Genomic DNA, 15,885 nt, shown 5'->3' with positions numbered 1-15,885 from the left:
GATTTTAATAAGCTGGAAAGGCGCCAAACCATTTCTGTCTCATTAAAAAAATATCAGCCCGGTGACAAAGGTAGTTTTTTCACATCAGCAGTCAAATCCACTTGCTGAATTAAAATCCAGCTGACGGGGAGACTATCAATTTTTAATGGGAGCTTCCTCCCTCCTGGAAAGGGGAAGCATTGGGGGGGGGGGGTTATTCATAAAAAGGGATCAGCATTTCTCACAGCGTTCTGCTGGCTTCTGTTTCGTGTGAAGCTTGTAGACAATTCTCTATAAACCCGAGTGAGGGATTACAACCACCCCCTTCCCAGGCAAACACCTTTCCAGGAGCTGCCCAGGCAGCACCTGGAGCCCATCACAGACATTCCCTTCTCCCACCACACGTGCTGGGTCAGGGCAGGGGCACTGCAGAGGCAGTCGAGCTTTGGGAGCTCGGGGACAGCCTGGAGCAGGTCAAGGGTGGGGAGAAATCCCAAAAGGAAGCTCTGGCTGAGCAGATAAGTGATGCACGTGCTTGGAGAGTCCGGCCCCACCGGCTGACCCTTCCCTCCAGGGGCCATCCCCGCGCTGAGTCGGCAGCAGAGCTCCGCTCGCTCCGGCACAGCCACAACAATTTACACAAGCTGCAGCTCTGCCCCTGCGCCCAACACAAAGCCTTTGTGTGGAGGAACCAGCAATTCCCTTCCCCCCCTCAGAGCTGCTTTCCCAAGACAGCCGTTTTCCGTGTTTTCTTTCCAGTGACACGGGAGGATCCCGAGCTTCCCCCGCCGAGGATCCGGAGCGTCGCCCACCCTGCCCGGAGCAGCGGACGTGGCTGTGCAGGGACAGCCCCGCTCCTCTCCCACCGCTGCAAAGAGCAACCTGAGCTCTCCAGTATCTGCTGGACAACGTCCTTCTCCCTTTCCCCAGCACCTGCTGCTCCCTGGACTGATTACCTCACTGCAGCAGCAGAGGTGGCTCCGGGGGGCTGCGTCAGGCGCCGCTGCTTCCATGCCGTGTCCTGCTCCTTCTCCTGCTCGGGACACGCAGCTCCAGCTCCATCCCACGCACAAAGGCCACATTGGTGCCGTGGGTGCCAGGGATCCGTGGGGTGGATCATCCTGCCTTGGTGTGGGGGGAAGGAGGCTCCGGCCCCACATCCCTGCTGTGTTGGATCATCCAGCACACACAGCCCAGCCTGGCTGGGGAAACAGAGGGGGGGAGTTAAAAATGATTCCTGACCCCCATCCTGGGCTGGGCGGCCTCCCCCAGTCCTGGCTCGTGGCCTGAAGGTCAAGTGCTGCCCCACTGGCTCTGGCAGGTGTTCAAAACACAATTCCCAAGGGATTGATCCCAAACGAGCAAAACCAGAAACTGCCACAATAGGAACTCTACAGGTGATGATAAAATCACCTTGCACTGAAGGCTCAGTCATCCCCCACTCTGGCAACCCCAACCCGAGGCCCAGCACCGACCCTAGCCCTGCTTTGGGATCCAAGATCCTGCAGTGCTGATTTTTGGGATCAGCCAAACGCTGTGGCACAAACAGGCACGGATGGCACCCCGTGAGTCACCTGCCCTCCAATCCCAGCCTCACTCACCCACCCCGGGGTGTCCAACGCTGACTCACCCACCCCAGGGGCTGCCCAGGTCCCATTGCAAAATCCTACACTCCCAGCCAAGGAAGAATTCCACAGGATCTTCCCTGCCTGGGAGACAGGCGGGATCCACACAGCATAACCCGTCCAAAAGTCAGGCTGTTGATTAAAGTCTGGAAATACACAACGGCCTGTTCCATTGTGCTCAGCTTTAATCAGCTTTTTATTGTCCTCAAAGAGATATCCAGGTAATTTATTGGAATGAGTAAGGCCTGATCCAGAGGCACAGAATTCCACTGGAACTGTCAGGGCAGGGATTGCTTTGCTGGATACGCTGGTGACACCGACAATGGACTTTGAGCAGACAATTCAAGGGTTTATAGGATGATGTTGTGCTAAATCACAAGTTACCACACACAGCAGCTGAAACGAAACCCAGTCAAAACACAGCTCCGTGCCCTGCTGAAATCTGCTCCTGCAGGAGCTGCTTTTTTATACCACAGCTCACATGTCTGGAGGTTTGGTGCAGTAAATCAGAGTGCAAGACTGCTCTGGGATGTCTGAGCTGCTCCTCCCAGCCCAGGGCCCTCCCTCCAGCCCTCATTTGGGTCAGACACGGTGGGGCTGAGCACGAGGGAGCCCTGATGAGCCAGGGTTACTGATGAGCCAGGATTACTGATGGCTCCCAGCACAGAGCTCTGCCTCAGTGCTGGCATTTCTCTCTGACATCACAGCAGCAAGCACAAGGCCCTGTCCAGAGCAGCAGCTGAACAGTTCTGTGTCCTGAGGCAATTCACCACCCAAGTTTCAATGTAAACCCACACAGGACTCCCAGGCCAACTGCCAAAGTCACATAAGTGGAAAAATTTAATAATCCACCACTGAGTTTCTATAAACTTTGAACTCTTGCACACACATACACACACACACACCTGCCATTGTCCCACCTGTTGACACAACAAACACATCTTTCTTTTGTGTGAGCTACAGAGACTGACCTGTCCATGACTCACTCCTCGCTCCTGCAGACTCATTTTCAGTTAAATCATTTAAGCCTACTAAACTTGAGTGGGGCTATTTTTTTTTTTTTTTTTTTTTTGTGCAGTTAGATGTAATTCCTGGAGCAAGCCCCTCCTCTAAACCCTGTACCTGTCACTTCAGGAAGATGGCCTGGGTCAAAACCCCAACGTTCAGCACATCCACCACAAAAGGAGCCAAGTGAGATCCACGCAGCTCCTGCCCCATCACACCAGGCACCTGCACAGCCACCTTTTCAGCTACAACAGCTACAAATCAAAGGGTGAAAAACAGAGAGAAGAGGTTTTAACCAAGGAGCTGGAGCGGTGGAAGGATCAGACAAGTTTGGGTTTGGATGATGGGATCTCAGTTAGGGGATCAGGAGTGAATTCAGTGATGTCAGTCAATACTTCCCAGGACAAAGCTTTGCAGCACGGACACAAATGGAAATCAGCCCAGCAGAGATTCTGTGCTGAAAAACATCCAAGCAACAGCCCTGAGAGCAGCAAGAACAGCGAGAGCTCAGGAGAGGGCTGGTTTATCCCTTGACTGGTATTTAAATGTTAGTACTTGAATGGGTTAAGTAGGAAGGAATTAAAACATTCAGCTAAACACAACTTAGTAGTCACACTCCTCTTAAAGAGCACATTTAATTGCTCTTTTAAAATCTAAACCATTCTTTATGGATAGATGAAAAAAGAGGAGGGAGCACCAACAATAGAAGCTCCAAAGGAGAGAGGTGGGGGAACATCCAAAACCAGCAGTGAGGCCCTTTATCAGAGTCCTGGAGGCAGGAGATGGAAGGAGGTGTGAGGGAAGATAAGCAGTGACTCAGGTGCTGAACATATTTAAAGAACTTCTATTAGTGCTAAGATTAAAAGGCACTGGGAGGTCACCAAACTCAGGTGGAAGCAAGATTGGGATGATAAAAGGAGGAGGCATTAACCCTTAGGGAGCTGCACAGCCCGGGGCTCTGCATCCCAGGGAAAATCCAAGGGAAGGAGCCCCAGATCAGCACGTCCCATGTCCAGCTCTGTGGTTTCAGAAGCACCAAATCCACTCAGATGGGACTTTGAAAAATGTCTTTGTCCAGAAGCTTCTTGGAATTTATTACAGACATTTTAATAACAGATGACACTCGACATTCAAGCTGCTGAAAGGTTTACAAGCACTGGAGCATACAATGACACTTTAGGCTGAGAAACAAAGATGCAGCACGTAAGGAAGTGCAGGAGCTACTTGGGAATATCCCCTTCCACCCCGAGATCTACTAAAGCAGCCCTGCTTTAGTTCAGAACCCTACAGGATGGCAAGTAAAAAGACTCATCAAAATATCTCCACTGCACTGTACACATCACATCTACTTCAGATGCAGGACAAAAAAAAAAATATTCAAAAGTATGTCCTGTTCCTCCTTCCAGAGGAGCCCCAGACTTCAGAGCTGACTTGATTTCAGGAGCACAGCTGGAGTTGCACTAAGTCAGTCAAACCTGCTGTTCATTTTTTTTTTGCAGGACCTTTGAAAACATTTTACTTGCTCTGACAAGCCATTTCCACAGCACACATTTGTTTTAAGCTTCTCCATCCTATCAGTGCTGAGCAGATAAGGCTGTTTGACTCTTGCTTTGCAAGAAACACAACAGGAGCATCACTAATTAAAAGGGCTCTTCCTGCTCCCTCAGGACAAGTTAAAAGCCCCAATTTTTCCAGAGCCAACACACTGGATCAAATACCTTTTCATCTCTGAGTATTCATTAAGCCTGTACAAAAGAAAGCTGATTAGCAAATGCAAAATGCCCATATAGAAAAATAGCCAACATCTGTTTAAATTTAGAAATTTATTTTGTTTAATCCACAAGCTTTATATAGCTTTAGTTAAAAAAACAAAAACAAAGAACAGTGAAAACATGACAATATCCAAAGTTCAGGTTCCTCAAACTTTCAAAGACCACATCTCTGAAAGTTGCTCTGACCATCCTGAAGAACCGTAACGAGACAAGATTTATGAATTGGGGCAACGACAGCTCACAAACAAAATTTATGGAACTGAAGGAAATTATTTTTTGTTTGTTTGTTTGTTTGTTTTCTGGGACTGCTGATCATGGAAACTGCCCTTTAAAAAAAAGAACATAAAAAATACAAATGAAATTCCAGTGTTCCAAATCAACATGTTAACATCAATATAAACCCACAGTGTCCTGGTAAACAACATGCTTTCATTTTATGTACCACTCTAAATTGCTATTCTTGATTGGCTTTAAATGGAGACTATACAGGCAACAGTAGAAAGCATTAAAATAGAGATGTACTTCCTTGGAATTCTGCAGTGGTTTTTACTCCTGGGCAAGCTTACAAACCACAAGGGTTAGTAGCATCATGTAAGTGGATCCAAAAGAAGTCAAATGAGACCCTCACAAATTATGCTCAGGGCTTCGTTGGAGTTCAAAGAAACAAGGGGGACTGACGGTCATGTTTCAAACCTTCAAAACAAAATTCCTACTGCTTCTAAGAAGTCTCACCCTAAATGAAATTATGCTGTCAATGAAAGAATGTCACTAGTACACTGTGGACACCTTTTGTAATGTAAATCCATGCCCTTTTTGTACATGGTGAACCTCAACCTAGCAATTATTACAACAAATGTTATATTCTAAAGCTCAAACACATTTAGCAATTTGAAATTGAATTCTTGAGTACAAACCAAATAAAATGTACATTATATCAAAGGGCTGGGCCTAGGATGGTGGGGATACTTGCGCCTTCCTCATGGACCTCAGGGCCTTCTCTCGCAGGTGCTTCTCTAGGTCATCCAGGTTGTCTTCAGGTTCACTTTCTGTCTCCTTCAAACAAACAAACAAACACACAAACACAAAGCTTTGCTTTCAACACCCAAACAGAGCCAGGCCCTCCCCACGACTGTCAGTCATGCCCAGCCCCACCTGCTTTCTTACTCTGGAACCCTCACAGAGGAAAGCTCAGGCACCAAATTCTTACCTTTTTGGGTTCTGTCTCTGCTTCCTGGTCTTCCTGTGCTGAGGTGGTGTCCGCTGCAGCCACAGCAGCGGTCGCTGCGGCCGCTGCCGCCTTCTCCTTCTTGTGTTTTTTGTGTTTCTTGTGCTTTTTATCCTTTTTATGCTTCTTATCCTTCTTTTTCTTTTTCTTCTTGCCGCCCCCTTCTTGATCTGAATTCTGGAAGGGACAATGCAACCTATTACAGCTCATCCCTAAGGTTTTCCAGATTTTCTGGCAAAGAATAGAAGCGTCCCTGGGAAACACCTCAGGTGAGGATGCCAAACAATCTCTTCTCTTCCTGCCAGGAACAGTTTGCATGCAAAACTAAGCACAAATAAGCCCACTCCACCTGACATCACAAAACTCGTGTAGACTCAGAAAATGGGACTTTTCTTCTAGAATTTCTACATAAATAGCACTTTTATTCACACTCTGAGATGTTAAGTTTGAAAAACTGACGTTACGAATCGTTTTTAACCACGAGAAACACTCCAAGGATTTTTCCTCCCCCTCCATCTCCCCCTGTGAACAACCTCAGCCTTCAGGAACGTAACTTACCCCATAACCCAGCATGGCTTTACGAGCAAACAAACACCTACCCTGGCAGGTGAGGGGCTCTGAGTTGGGCTTTTGGCCTTTTTTGCAGGTGACCAGTTGGCAGAGGGAGAACGAGAGCGAGCGGGAGATGCAGGTCCCTGGTGCTTTTTGGGGGCTGGCTCGGGTGAGCCCGAGGCTGAGCGGGATGAGGACACGCGCCGGGGGCTGGGGGTGGAAGCCCTGAAAAACAGAGGAGGCACAGTCAGGGATGAGACACGAGTGAAAATGAACCCAAGAGCCAAATGAATGTGGGTGCCTGTGGCTTGGTCAAGCTGCCACTTAAATGATTATTAATTGCTTTGCTGGCCAAACAATCCGGCAGCACTGTGGGTCTGTGATGCAGAAGGATAATGCAGCCCTGAGAGCCTGGTAAACAACCCTGCTGCTGCTCAGGAGTGATTGCTCCCTTCCTAATATCACTAATCCATTAAATGTCAAGAGAACAGCAAAGCTATTGTATCACCCAGTGAAGAGTGCAAGGCTTTCCATTCAGCTCCATCTTCCCAAAACAATAAGCCAGCACCATATTTATGACTATCTGCTCCTAAGAACAGCATCACACTACAGACAGAAAGATTTCCAAGTTTTAGTAGTTTCTCTCAGATGACCACCTACAAAATTATTTATGAGCTGATGAGAAGTGTTGGTTCCCTTCCAGAGTCAGGTTTAAAGATAAAGTTCATTTCTCTTTAAAGCCAGCAATTAGAAGGCTCAGAGAGACCCCATGGCAGCATTCCAGTGCCTCAAGGGGGCTATAAAAAGGAGGGAGAGGGACTTTTTATGCACGCAGGCAGTGACAGGACAAGGGGGAACAGTTCTAAACCGACAGAGAGCAGGCTTAGATTGGATATTGGGAAGAAATTTTTTACTCAGAGGGTGGTGAGGTCCTGGCACAGGTTGCCCAGGGAAGCTGTGGCTGCCCCACCCCTGGAAGTGTCCAAGGCCAGGTTGAAGGGGGTTTGGAGCAACCTGGGCTGGTGGACCATGCAGGGGGGTAGAGCTGACTCTCCGACTACTCCCACCACAATAAACCAAACCCAACCCCCCTGGTGAAACCCCAAAAGCAGCAAAGACGGATGGTTTTACTTTGTCTTCTTGGGCTCAGGCGTCCTGGACACCCTGCGGATGGGTCTGGAGCTGGGAGACGGGGACTGTCTGCGCTGGGGCGATGCCGACGCTCCCCTCCGCGCCGGCGCTGGGCTGCCAGAGGGGGGGTGGGAAGCTCGAGGCCGTGGCGAAGGTGAATGCCTTTTGTTTTGGGGTGGGGAACGCGTTTCCCGGTTGGACCTGCCGGGGGGAGACCCCTTCCTGTGCTTGGAAGATACGGAAGGGGAGCGCCGTTTGGCGGTGGGGGAGCTCCTCTGTTTTGGCGGCGGCGAGTGGGACACTCTGCGCTTGGACTGCGGGGAGGGGGATGCCCTTCGTTTGGGAGGGGGAGGAGGGGAAGCTGTTCTTCTCTTGGGAGGTGGGGATGGGGAATATCGCCTCTGGATAGGGGGGGAGTATCTCCGGGGAGAGGGAGAGCGTCTGCGAGGGGGCGGGGAGGGAGACCTGCAGAGAGAAATAGAGAATGAACAATCAGGGGCCATACAGGCTTGTGAATCACCTCCTTGGGTGAACTGCAACCCAACCCTTCTAAAATTCTTTAAAACTTCTTAAAATTTAAACTAGAATCCTTTAAAAGTTCGAAAAATTTAAAAGGAAACTCCTCTTCAAGGCTTCTAAAAATTTCAGCTAAAATAATTTAAAATGTGATGCCCAGAGAAGCTGTGGCTGCCCCATCCCTGGAAGTGTCCAAGGTCAGGTTGGATGGGGCAAGCTGGGTTAGTGGAAGGTGTCCCTGCTCATGAAAATGGGGTGGGACTGAATGAGCTTTAAGGTCCCTCCCAACCCAAAGCACTCCACAGTCTGCACTTCCACGATTCAGGATCTGCTACGGGCACCCAGCACCACGCACCCGCCACCCACCCCAGAGTGCCCCCAGCAAGCTGTGAGCCAAGGAACCGACAGCAGGGCATCCCTTGTGCCATGTCCCAGAGGGAAGGCACCGAACCCAGCCCCCCAGCCCCGAGCAGGTAGGGTGGTACCTTCGGCGGGGCAGGGACGGGGAGCGCCGGCGCCGGGGAGGGGGGGCCGGGGAGGGCGAGCGTCGCCGCCGCGCTGGGGGGGGAGAGGGGCTCCTCCTCCTCCTGCTGCAGAGAGAAAGGCACTGCTCAGCAAATTTTGTTCACCCCTGAAAACAGCTTTTAGCTACAGGTCTGAAATCCAAAAATCATTTATTTCTTGAAATGCAATGAAAAAAAAAAAGGAATAAAATGAAGAGTTGTTGCTAAACTGCAGCTATCTGGATTAAAGTTGTTCACCAATTGAGAGGTTTTCTGCTGGGCCAGGTTTACAGCAGACTTCTGGGAGGGAAAATGTTAGGGCAACATGTACTTGCCTAGAATTTTAAAAGAGGGGAATACTGGTAAAATATTCTTTTTTTTTTTTTTTTTTAAAAAAAGGCAATTAAGATAAAATGACTGGATAAGGGGGAAATGAAAGCAATTATAAAGCAAAGCAGCTCATCTACATAAACTGAGATTCAAAGTACAACGTCCTTTTATGATCCAAAAATCCCCCCAGCCTTCAAAGGTACTAATTGTCCTAATTAAACATGCATTTATGCAATAGACAGCTGGAGAATTCAGCATGTTGCAAAACAGATCAAACCCTTTGAATTGCAACCTGTTTGACACAGAATTGTTTGACAAGATCCATCATTGGAATAGAAGGAGTCCTACTTATCTCTTACATCATGATGCATGCTGTGAGTATCTTCTAGCTGGGGCTTAATTACAGCTTGCTCAAGGGTCATTACAGCAAATTAATAAACCCATCAAACACCCAGCTTCCTGCACCTTCCTGTATTCCCAGATCAACACAGAGAAAACAATGTCACAAATAAAGTGGTGACAACACTGCCTACACAAAAGAAAATAAAGGAGGTGTTCACTACTGGTCTACTAATTGCTAGTAGTGGTTTCAAATATCTGAAGAACTAAGGAATGAGACTTTTGAAAACTCCAGCTATCTGTGACCCTGAACATCAAGATCTTATTTGCTCCTTGCAGTGGTGCAGGAAGGTTTTAGTCAGGGGCAGCAGGAATCCAGCACTGCTCAGCCATCCTTCAAACCAGGTATTTGGGGTGAGGAACCCCAAAGAACACAAGTGTTCAGGTGTTTCCAGCTATCAGCAAGGTGTCATTAACACTAAAGTTATTAAGGTCAGAGGTTGATGTGAATTAACAAGCAGCGAGCAGGGAAGGAGGCAGAGCAGGGGTTGCTCCTCTGTTTTTTTCCCCCAGTGAAATGGCTCCAGATCCAACACATCAGTCTGAATTTCCCTCACCTTCCTACCCTGAGTGTGCAAACCCACGGGACAACAAGTACTTATCCAGCACAGCATAAATGACAGCCAGTCTAAATGATTCTCTAGATGTAAATCCTACTTAACAGGTGAATTTCTAACCAACCTTTTCATCACTGGCGACTGCCACCTCTTTTCCATCTGCATCCTGAGAGCAGTGGAGGAAAAAAACAGAACAAGACAAATCTATCTGCCACATATCTGAGGCAAGAAAATCAACACACTCAAGGAAAGGTCAGAGCCATTTTCGCCAAACGAGAGCAGCAGGAATGAAATCTTGGAATGAGACTGGGCGAGCTGGACACGACTTAACTGAGATGTATTTGCTGACAGATGCAGAGCAGATAAACACCAACAAATAGAAAAAAAAAAAAACTAAAAAGGTGTCAGTTATGCTGAGGTTAAGAAGGAATTACCGAGGGGAGGACTCCTTCTGTCGTTTCCGTGGAGATGGCGAGGGGCTGCGAGAGTGCGAGTGGCGCCGGCGCCTGCCGACCTCCCCGTTCTTCACGTTGGACCTCTTGGGTCTTTCCTCTTCTGAGGAAGATGAAGAACCAGAATCTACAAACGTAGAAGAATCACTCTCTGGGAAGTGATCCTGGTCACACTCATCACAGTCACTGACATTCCGGCCCTCAAAACGAGGAGCCGCCGTTTAAAGGCTCAACATGTGGGCTGAAGTCAAGTGATAAATAAACCCATCAGAGCTGGGGAAAAATAGTTGCAGCAAGCCAAGTGTCCCCATAAAATGTGATTAACCAGGTAATTTAGATGGTGAACTGCAGTCACTCATAGAAACATTATGAGGACAAAAACCTACACCAGGCCCAGGTGAATTTAGCAATCTCAAGAATAAAAGAGTCCAAAATATTACAAATATTAAGAAGTAACCTACAACAAGAACAGATAAAATAATCCACAGCACGCAATATTTGTGTGTGATGTTAAGAGTTTAGAAGTGCAACTTTTAAAGATGCAAACCCATTAACAAAAGCTATATAATAACCTTTAAAAGTTATACTTTTACTCTTCCTGAGGAACAATTAAAGGGACCTCACTATGAGTGGCAAATCTATAAGTAAGTTTACAACAGCACTGCAGAGCACTCAGAAGATAATTTTTATCAACATTTGAACTTAACCACTTCCTGCAAAAGCAAACTACAATCCAGTTTTAGGAAATTTCTGTCCTCCATACCAGATGACGACTGTTGATTTTGCCTCCTGTACTGGCGCCGCTGTTGGACAGAATCCGCTGCAGCCATTTTACCTCCTTTGTCTTCCTCTGGAAGGACACACATGGACAGAACGTTTCACCCAAGAGGTACAAACCTGCCTCAATCAGGCACAAGCAAAGTCACATAGAGCAGATCATCAACCACGAGGGTTTCCCCCCCAAATCTTAAGATAACTTTCAGGCTGGAATACACTTTTTTCCAAGAAATCTTAGCTAGAATGAGGCAGTGTGAGTGATTATCTTTAGCTTTGTGAAAACTCTTGCTTTCAGTGCCAGACTGTTGGGTTCAGCACTTCACTGCCCTTTGCTATTTTTTACTAAAATTTTTTATTTAAAAATGCATTTTTTACTAAAATCCCCACCCAAAGGCAGTGCTGGAAAGCAGGAACCGTACCTGATTCCGACAGCTCTGCCTTCCTTGGCTTCGGTGCCGGCGAGGGAGACTCTCTTTTATCGGCGCTCTTATGCTTGGGAGCTGCAAGGCAAAAACCAAACGGCTCAGCTGCGACTCGTGACACCAAACACTCGTTTTGTTGCCCATCCGAAGCAGGTGGGCGAGCCAAGAGCACGCAGACACCCTCCCCTCACCTGCGGCCCTGCTGGGTGAAACGGAGCCTCGGCTCTTCCTGGCGCGGTTCGACTGCTGCGGCGTCGGGGAGCGCCGGGGCTTGGCCGGGGGGCTGGGGGGCGGCGATGGCCGGTGCCGCCGCCGGGGAGGGCTGGCCGAGGGCGAGAGCCGGCGGGTTTTGCGGGGCGGGCTGGACGCCGTTCTCTTGGGAGGCTTCTTTGGCGGCGAGCGGGAACGCGAGGAGGAGGAGGAGGAGCTGCTGCCGGACAGGGAGGCCGAGGAGCGTCTTCTCCTGCAAAGCCAAGGCCGTGTTAGAGCCCCCCCGGGCACGAGGAACGCGGGCATCGCGGCACGGACACAGAACTGCGGTTGTTTGCAAGCACAGACACCGAGCCACAGACAACAGCACTTCCAAAACACGCTGGGCAGCCTTCAACACTTGGTTGGTGGAAGAGGAGAATAACAACCCGTCTTTCACGGTTATTCTTAAACTACACAGTGAGCTAAAAAATTGTTAGTGTCACCTGGGCTGGCTTTCCGTCAATCTACGGGCTACCACTAAGCTTTTCCCCTGGGAACAATTAGTTTCGTTTGGGCTCTCTAGCTTTCAGATGGTTAAGAGAATTCTCCGTGTTAGCACGTGTGATTTAACGGCCTTCAGGACAGATCTGTATAAGAGTTTAGTTTGCAAGTACACTGAAATGGTTTTTATACTAGGAGGTAAAAATTTCAGACAACTTAAGGACTTAACAATTCAGACTCAAATCTATCCGTCCTCATGTTTTAGTCTTTCATCTTTACTTTGCAAAATTTTAAAAGGTAGGGCCTCAGAATTCTGCGGCAAAATTTGTGGCAAGTTCTGTTGCAATAAGTGTACCTGCAGAATCCACCTTTGGCTGCAGAATTCCTGAGAACCTGGAAAAAAGAAACCCTACCTTGAGTGAGATAAACATTTGCTGAAAGGGAGCTCTTGTACATCTTGCAACATACATGTTTGAGACTGTTCACAGTTTTCCCAGTAACTGTGGGAAATGAACATATTGACAAACTCAGGCAATAAAGTCACACCTTGTCACAAAAAAGGAAGAAGTGTTCCTTCCTGGAAAAGAGCAACTGCTGCACAAAGGAAGCATCACTTTAGTTCTCCTCCCATGAAGAGGATAAGAATCTGTTCTCTCCCCATGAAGACAAATGTCTGTTTTGCCATTGCCACAAACACATAATTTACTCTGCAAGGCAACTGAGAGCTTTGCTACTAGAACCACTGCTTATGCTTCAAAACTGTACCCTCCAACACCAGACAGCAGGTCCTGAAGGTTTCTAAGTAAAATAACATGAAGAAGAAGCACATTTCAAGTCCAAATTTGGTTTTGGTTTCGATTTTACGCGATGGAAATGTAAGGCACAATTAAAAAACTTCCAAAGGTAAAATACAGTTACTTGTTCTCATTTTTTCCCCAGACAGGGGGAAAAATATTAGGACTCAAGCAAGAAAAGCCTGAAGAGATGTCATGTCAATCCATGCTGGGAGCTACCCGGAGCCATTTGAAGAAGCAACAGTTCTGAACTTGCCACTTTTTCAAAAAGAACAGTGATGAGAACTCCACCTCAGTCAGAAGAAATCATTTCACAGCTACAATTGTGCTCCCCCCCCCACACACTCATGAACTGTGACACTGCAGCCTTTCCATCCCTCCAACCCTACACCTGACAGCACCGAGGCGAGACGGACGAGGCCATTTCATCAACGCTCCCTCCTCACAACCAGTGTTCCCTTCAGCTTTGCAAGTTCAAGGCTGTCAGCTGATCTCAAAAAGCAGGGATCTCACCTCCTCACGGGGGACCTGCTCCTCCTGTGCCTGGGTGGGGGAGGCATTCGCCGGGGCGGGCTCCTCCTCCGCGGGGACGGCCGTCGGCGAGGGCTCGGTCGCCTTCTAGGGGAGTAAGACCTGTCACGATCAGAAATTCCAATGAAAAGCAACTACCTAATTTACAGGCTTGAGGAAATTCATCCTCAGGGCACCAAGTGTCGGGTTGCTTTTCTCCAAGTTCACCACGTTAAGGTAGCGTTCAGGCCAAGGTGCAAAGTGCACAAGGCACACACAAGGATTTTACAACATCTCAGCATCAAACCCACCTCCTAAAGAAAGACTACACAATTCCCATCATCTATAATAGTCATTCTAAACCTTCACCATCCCACTTGCAGTCCTACCTTGACCGTGATCTATGACGCCTTCTGGGTCGAGAATGAGACGGAGAACGGGATCGAGATCTGGACCTTGACTTGGACCGAGTTGGGGATCTCTGACGAGTCTTTTCCTTCTCCTTCTCTCTCTCCTTCTTTGAATTACGTTCTGGTGAAGTTTCCTTAGTCTCTGGTACAGGAGGTTCAGGTTTAGGAGCTTTTGGGATATCACTGTTAAAAATAAAGACTTTATTTATAAACACATACAAATCATAGCCCACAGGGTAGCCAGATATTCCCCTACAACAAACATTCTCCTGCCCATCCTCTGAGACAAGACACTCCAAAACTGTGAAAAGAGTTAGAACACGGTGCAATGACTCCAAGAGAAGAAAAGGCAGCACGCAGTCTAAGTGGTGGAAGACAAGATGACACTGTCAGGAAGCGAAAAAATAACGACCAGGACAATGAAACCTCAGTGGCAGCAAAGCCACACTGCCCTTAGAATTGTGTACACAGGGAAGAGAAATCTTACTGGGGATTATTAAATGGAGACTATTAAGTGGAGATTATTAAATGGAGATTATTAAATGAATTCTTTGGCTGTTGCAGGGGCATTACCCCAAGTCAAGCTCCGGTGACGTATTAAGATAATTTCCATTTTTTAAAGGCGATCCACCACTGTGCCACTCACCTGTTTGAAGTTGCCTCTTGCACAATGGTCTCCTTTGGTTTCACGGAGGGTTCTGGCTCCGGAGTGGCCTCTTTCTTCTCCGGGGCGGGGCTGGCACTGCGGCTCTTGGTGCGGTGGTGGGGGGAGCGCGAATGGCTCCGCTTGCGCTCCCTGCGCACCGGCGACGACCTTCGCCGAGGGGACGGAGACCTGGACTTGCGCCTGCCAGGGGGAAGAGCCACTGGATAAAGCTGGGATAGCCAGGGCTGGGAGCTCTTCTGCATCAGGGAGACTCCCGGCACAATTAAAGTGCAAACAAAAAAAAAAAATCCAACCCCCCAAACCAAAACCAACAAAGCCCGGAACAGATAACCCATTAAAAGCAGCTCCCGCTGCAAACAACACCCGTGTCAAAGCAGCTCTAGTTTACTTGCAGTTCCTGTTCTGCAGTAAGTCAGGCCAGCCTGCTGTGATAGCTAAGGGGACTATTTCCCAAGTTCCATTAATTTTCCTCTGCCACGTGTCCCTCCTCTGTTCTGCAATATTCCTGATATGTTGTCAGTGCAATTTCATTTACCTTCTTGGACTCCTGGATCTGTCTCTTTTTTCTCTGTTGTCTTTGTCTTCCTTATCTCTCTTCTCCTTGTCCTCATCTTGTTTCTTCATAGAAGCCAGTTTCTCCTGCTCTATCTGTGCAACCAAATATCACCACTTAACTCAGAGGCAGCACAAAGACCTTATCAAATATGTATGTCCAACACCAACAAATAACTGCTTCAGGACTAGAAGATGTTGCCCAGACAGCAGAATTCTGCTGAACTCTAAATGTCTACTGAAACAGCCATCAAATTCTGCCCAGTGCTCACAGGACCCATCTATAATTCTATTTAATAACAAAAACAAAAAAAAAATCCTACCTGTCGCTGTTTTATTTCTTCTTTCTTCAGTTCCAGAAATGCAGTTGGAATACCAGCAATGTTTTCTTGTGCACTTAATAGCAGTGGCCACAGTTCTCCCATGAACTCCCTAGCATTTTTCCCATTCAAAAAACCAGTCAGGTTGATTTGCATCATTTTGGAATCTGGGTTCTGCAAAGAGATATGACAGGAAGACAAACCGGTTATCTGAAAAAACAACAGGCAGTCTATATTAAACTTTAATTAAAACTACCATGGGGGCTAAAATACATATACACTCAAGAACTATTCTTTTTCGTTTTTTTTTTTTTTTTTAATCTCCCCCTAGTGATTTCTCATCAATATAAGTTTATTGTACTAATCTTTTTTTTTTTTTCTTTTCTTTTTGTGTCTTACCATAAATATTCAGAAAGGCCTGTTAATCCTTTGTGGGTTTCATAAGGAGTTTTGGACCGTGTAGCTGCTCTACAGGAAATCAGGGGGGGGCTTTAATTTAACACACCCTTACAATGCTGCCACAAGACTTTAGAACTAGAGTCTAAACATTGGGGCTTTTTAATTTATTTTTATTTTTTCCTGATGGTTTCGACTCTGTTTGCTCGGAAATCTTTCTTAATATCTGCACAACGGACAGAAGCAGCGCGAGTGCCTGAGAAACTGCAGATGACATCCTGCTAATCCCTCACACATC

At 47.5% G+C, this 15,885-nt stretch overlaps 1 protein-coding gene across 13 annotated transcripts in view; it reads right to left on the bottom strand.

The window, feature by feature from the left end:
• Positions 1-4,413: 4,413 nt before the first annotated feature.
• Positions 4,414-15,885, bottom strand: part of SRRM1 (serine and arginine repetitive matrix 1) — a 17,344-nt gene continuing 5,872 nt past the window's right edge. For 2 of the 13 annotated variants that reach the window (XM_027903373.1, XM_027903387.1), the window contains 15 exons: positions 15,195-15,365; positions 14,855-14,967; positions 14,299-14,499; positions 13,632-13,835; positions 13,246-13,365; positions 11,437-11,708; positions 11,243-11,323; positions 10,810-10,896; positions 10,029-10,173; positions 9,719-9,760; positions 8,291-8,395; positions 7,290-7,754; positions 6,206-6,383; positions 5,589-5,783; positions 4,414-5,434 (listed from right to left, as the gene is read on the bottom strand). In XM_027903373.1, coding sequence (XP_027759174.1) covers positions 5,330-5,434; positions 5,589-5,783; positions 6,206-6,383; positions 7,290-7,754; positions 8,291-8,395; positions 9,719-9,760; positions 10,029-10,173; positions 10,810-10,896; positions 11,243-11,323; positions 11,437-11,708; positions 13,246-13,365; positions 13,632-13,835; positions 14,299-14,499; positions 14,855-14,967; positions 15,195-15,365 — 2,484 coding nt within the window. In that variant the 3' untranslated portion in view covers positions 4,414-5,329. Of the gene's footprint in view, positions 5,435-5,588; positions 5,784-6,205; positions 6,384-7,289; positions 7,755-8,290; positions 8,396-9,718; positions 9,761-10,028; positions 10,174-10,809; positions 10,897-11,242; positions 11,324-11,436; positions 11,709-13,245; positions 13,366-13,631; positions 13,836-14,298; positions 14,500-14,854; positions 14,968-15,194 lie in introns of all 13 variants that reach the window. The other 11 variants (XM_027903374.1, XM_027903376.1, XM_027903377.1 and 8 more) reach the window with 11 other exon arrangements.

This window comes from Empidonax traillii, unplaced genomic scaffold, assembly GCF_003031625.1.
Source record: "Empidonax traillii isolate 1590-97213 ecotype Southwest subspecies unplaced genomic scaffold, ASM303162v1 scaffold958:size599741, whole genome shotgun sequence".
In the NCBI taxonomy this organism is placed as follows: Eukaryota; Metazoa; Chordata; class Aves; order Passeriformes; family Tyrannidae; genus Empidonax; species Empidonax traillii.
This window is presented reverse-complemented; position numbering and strand designations above follow the sequence as displayed.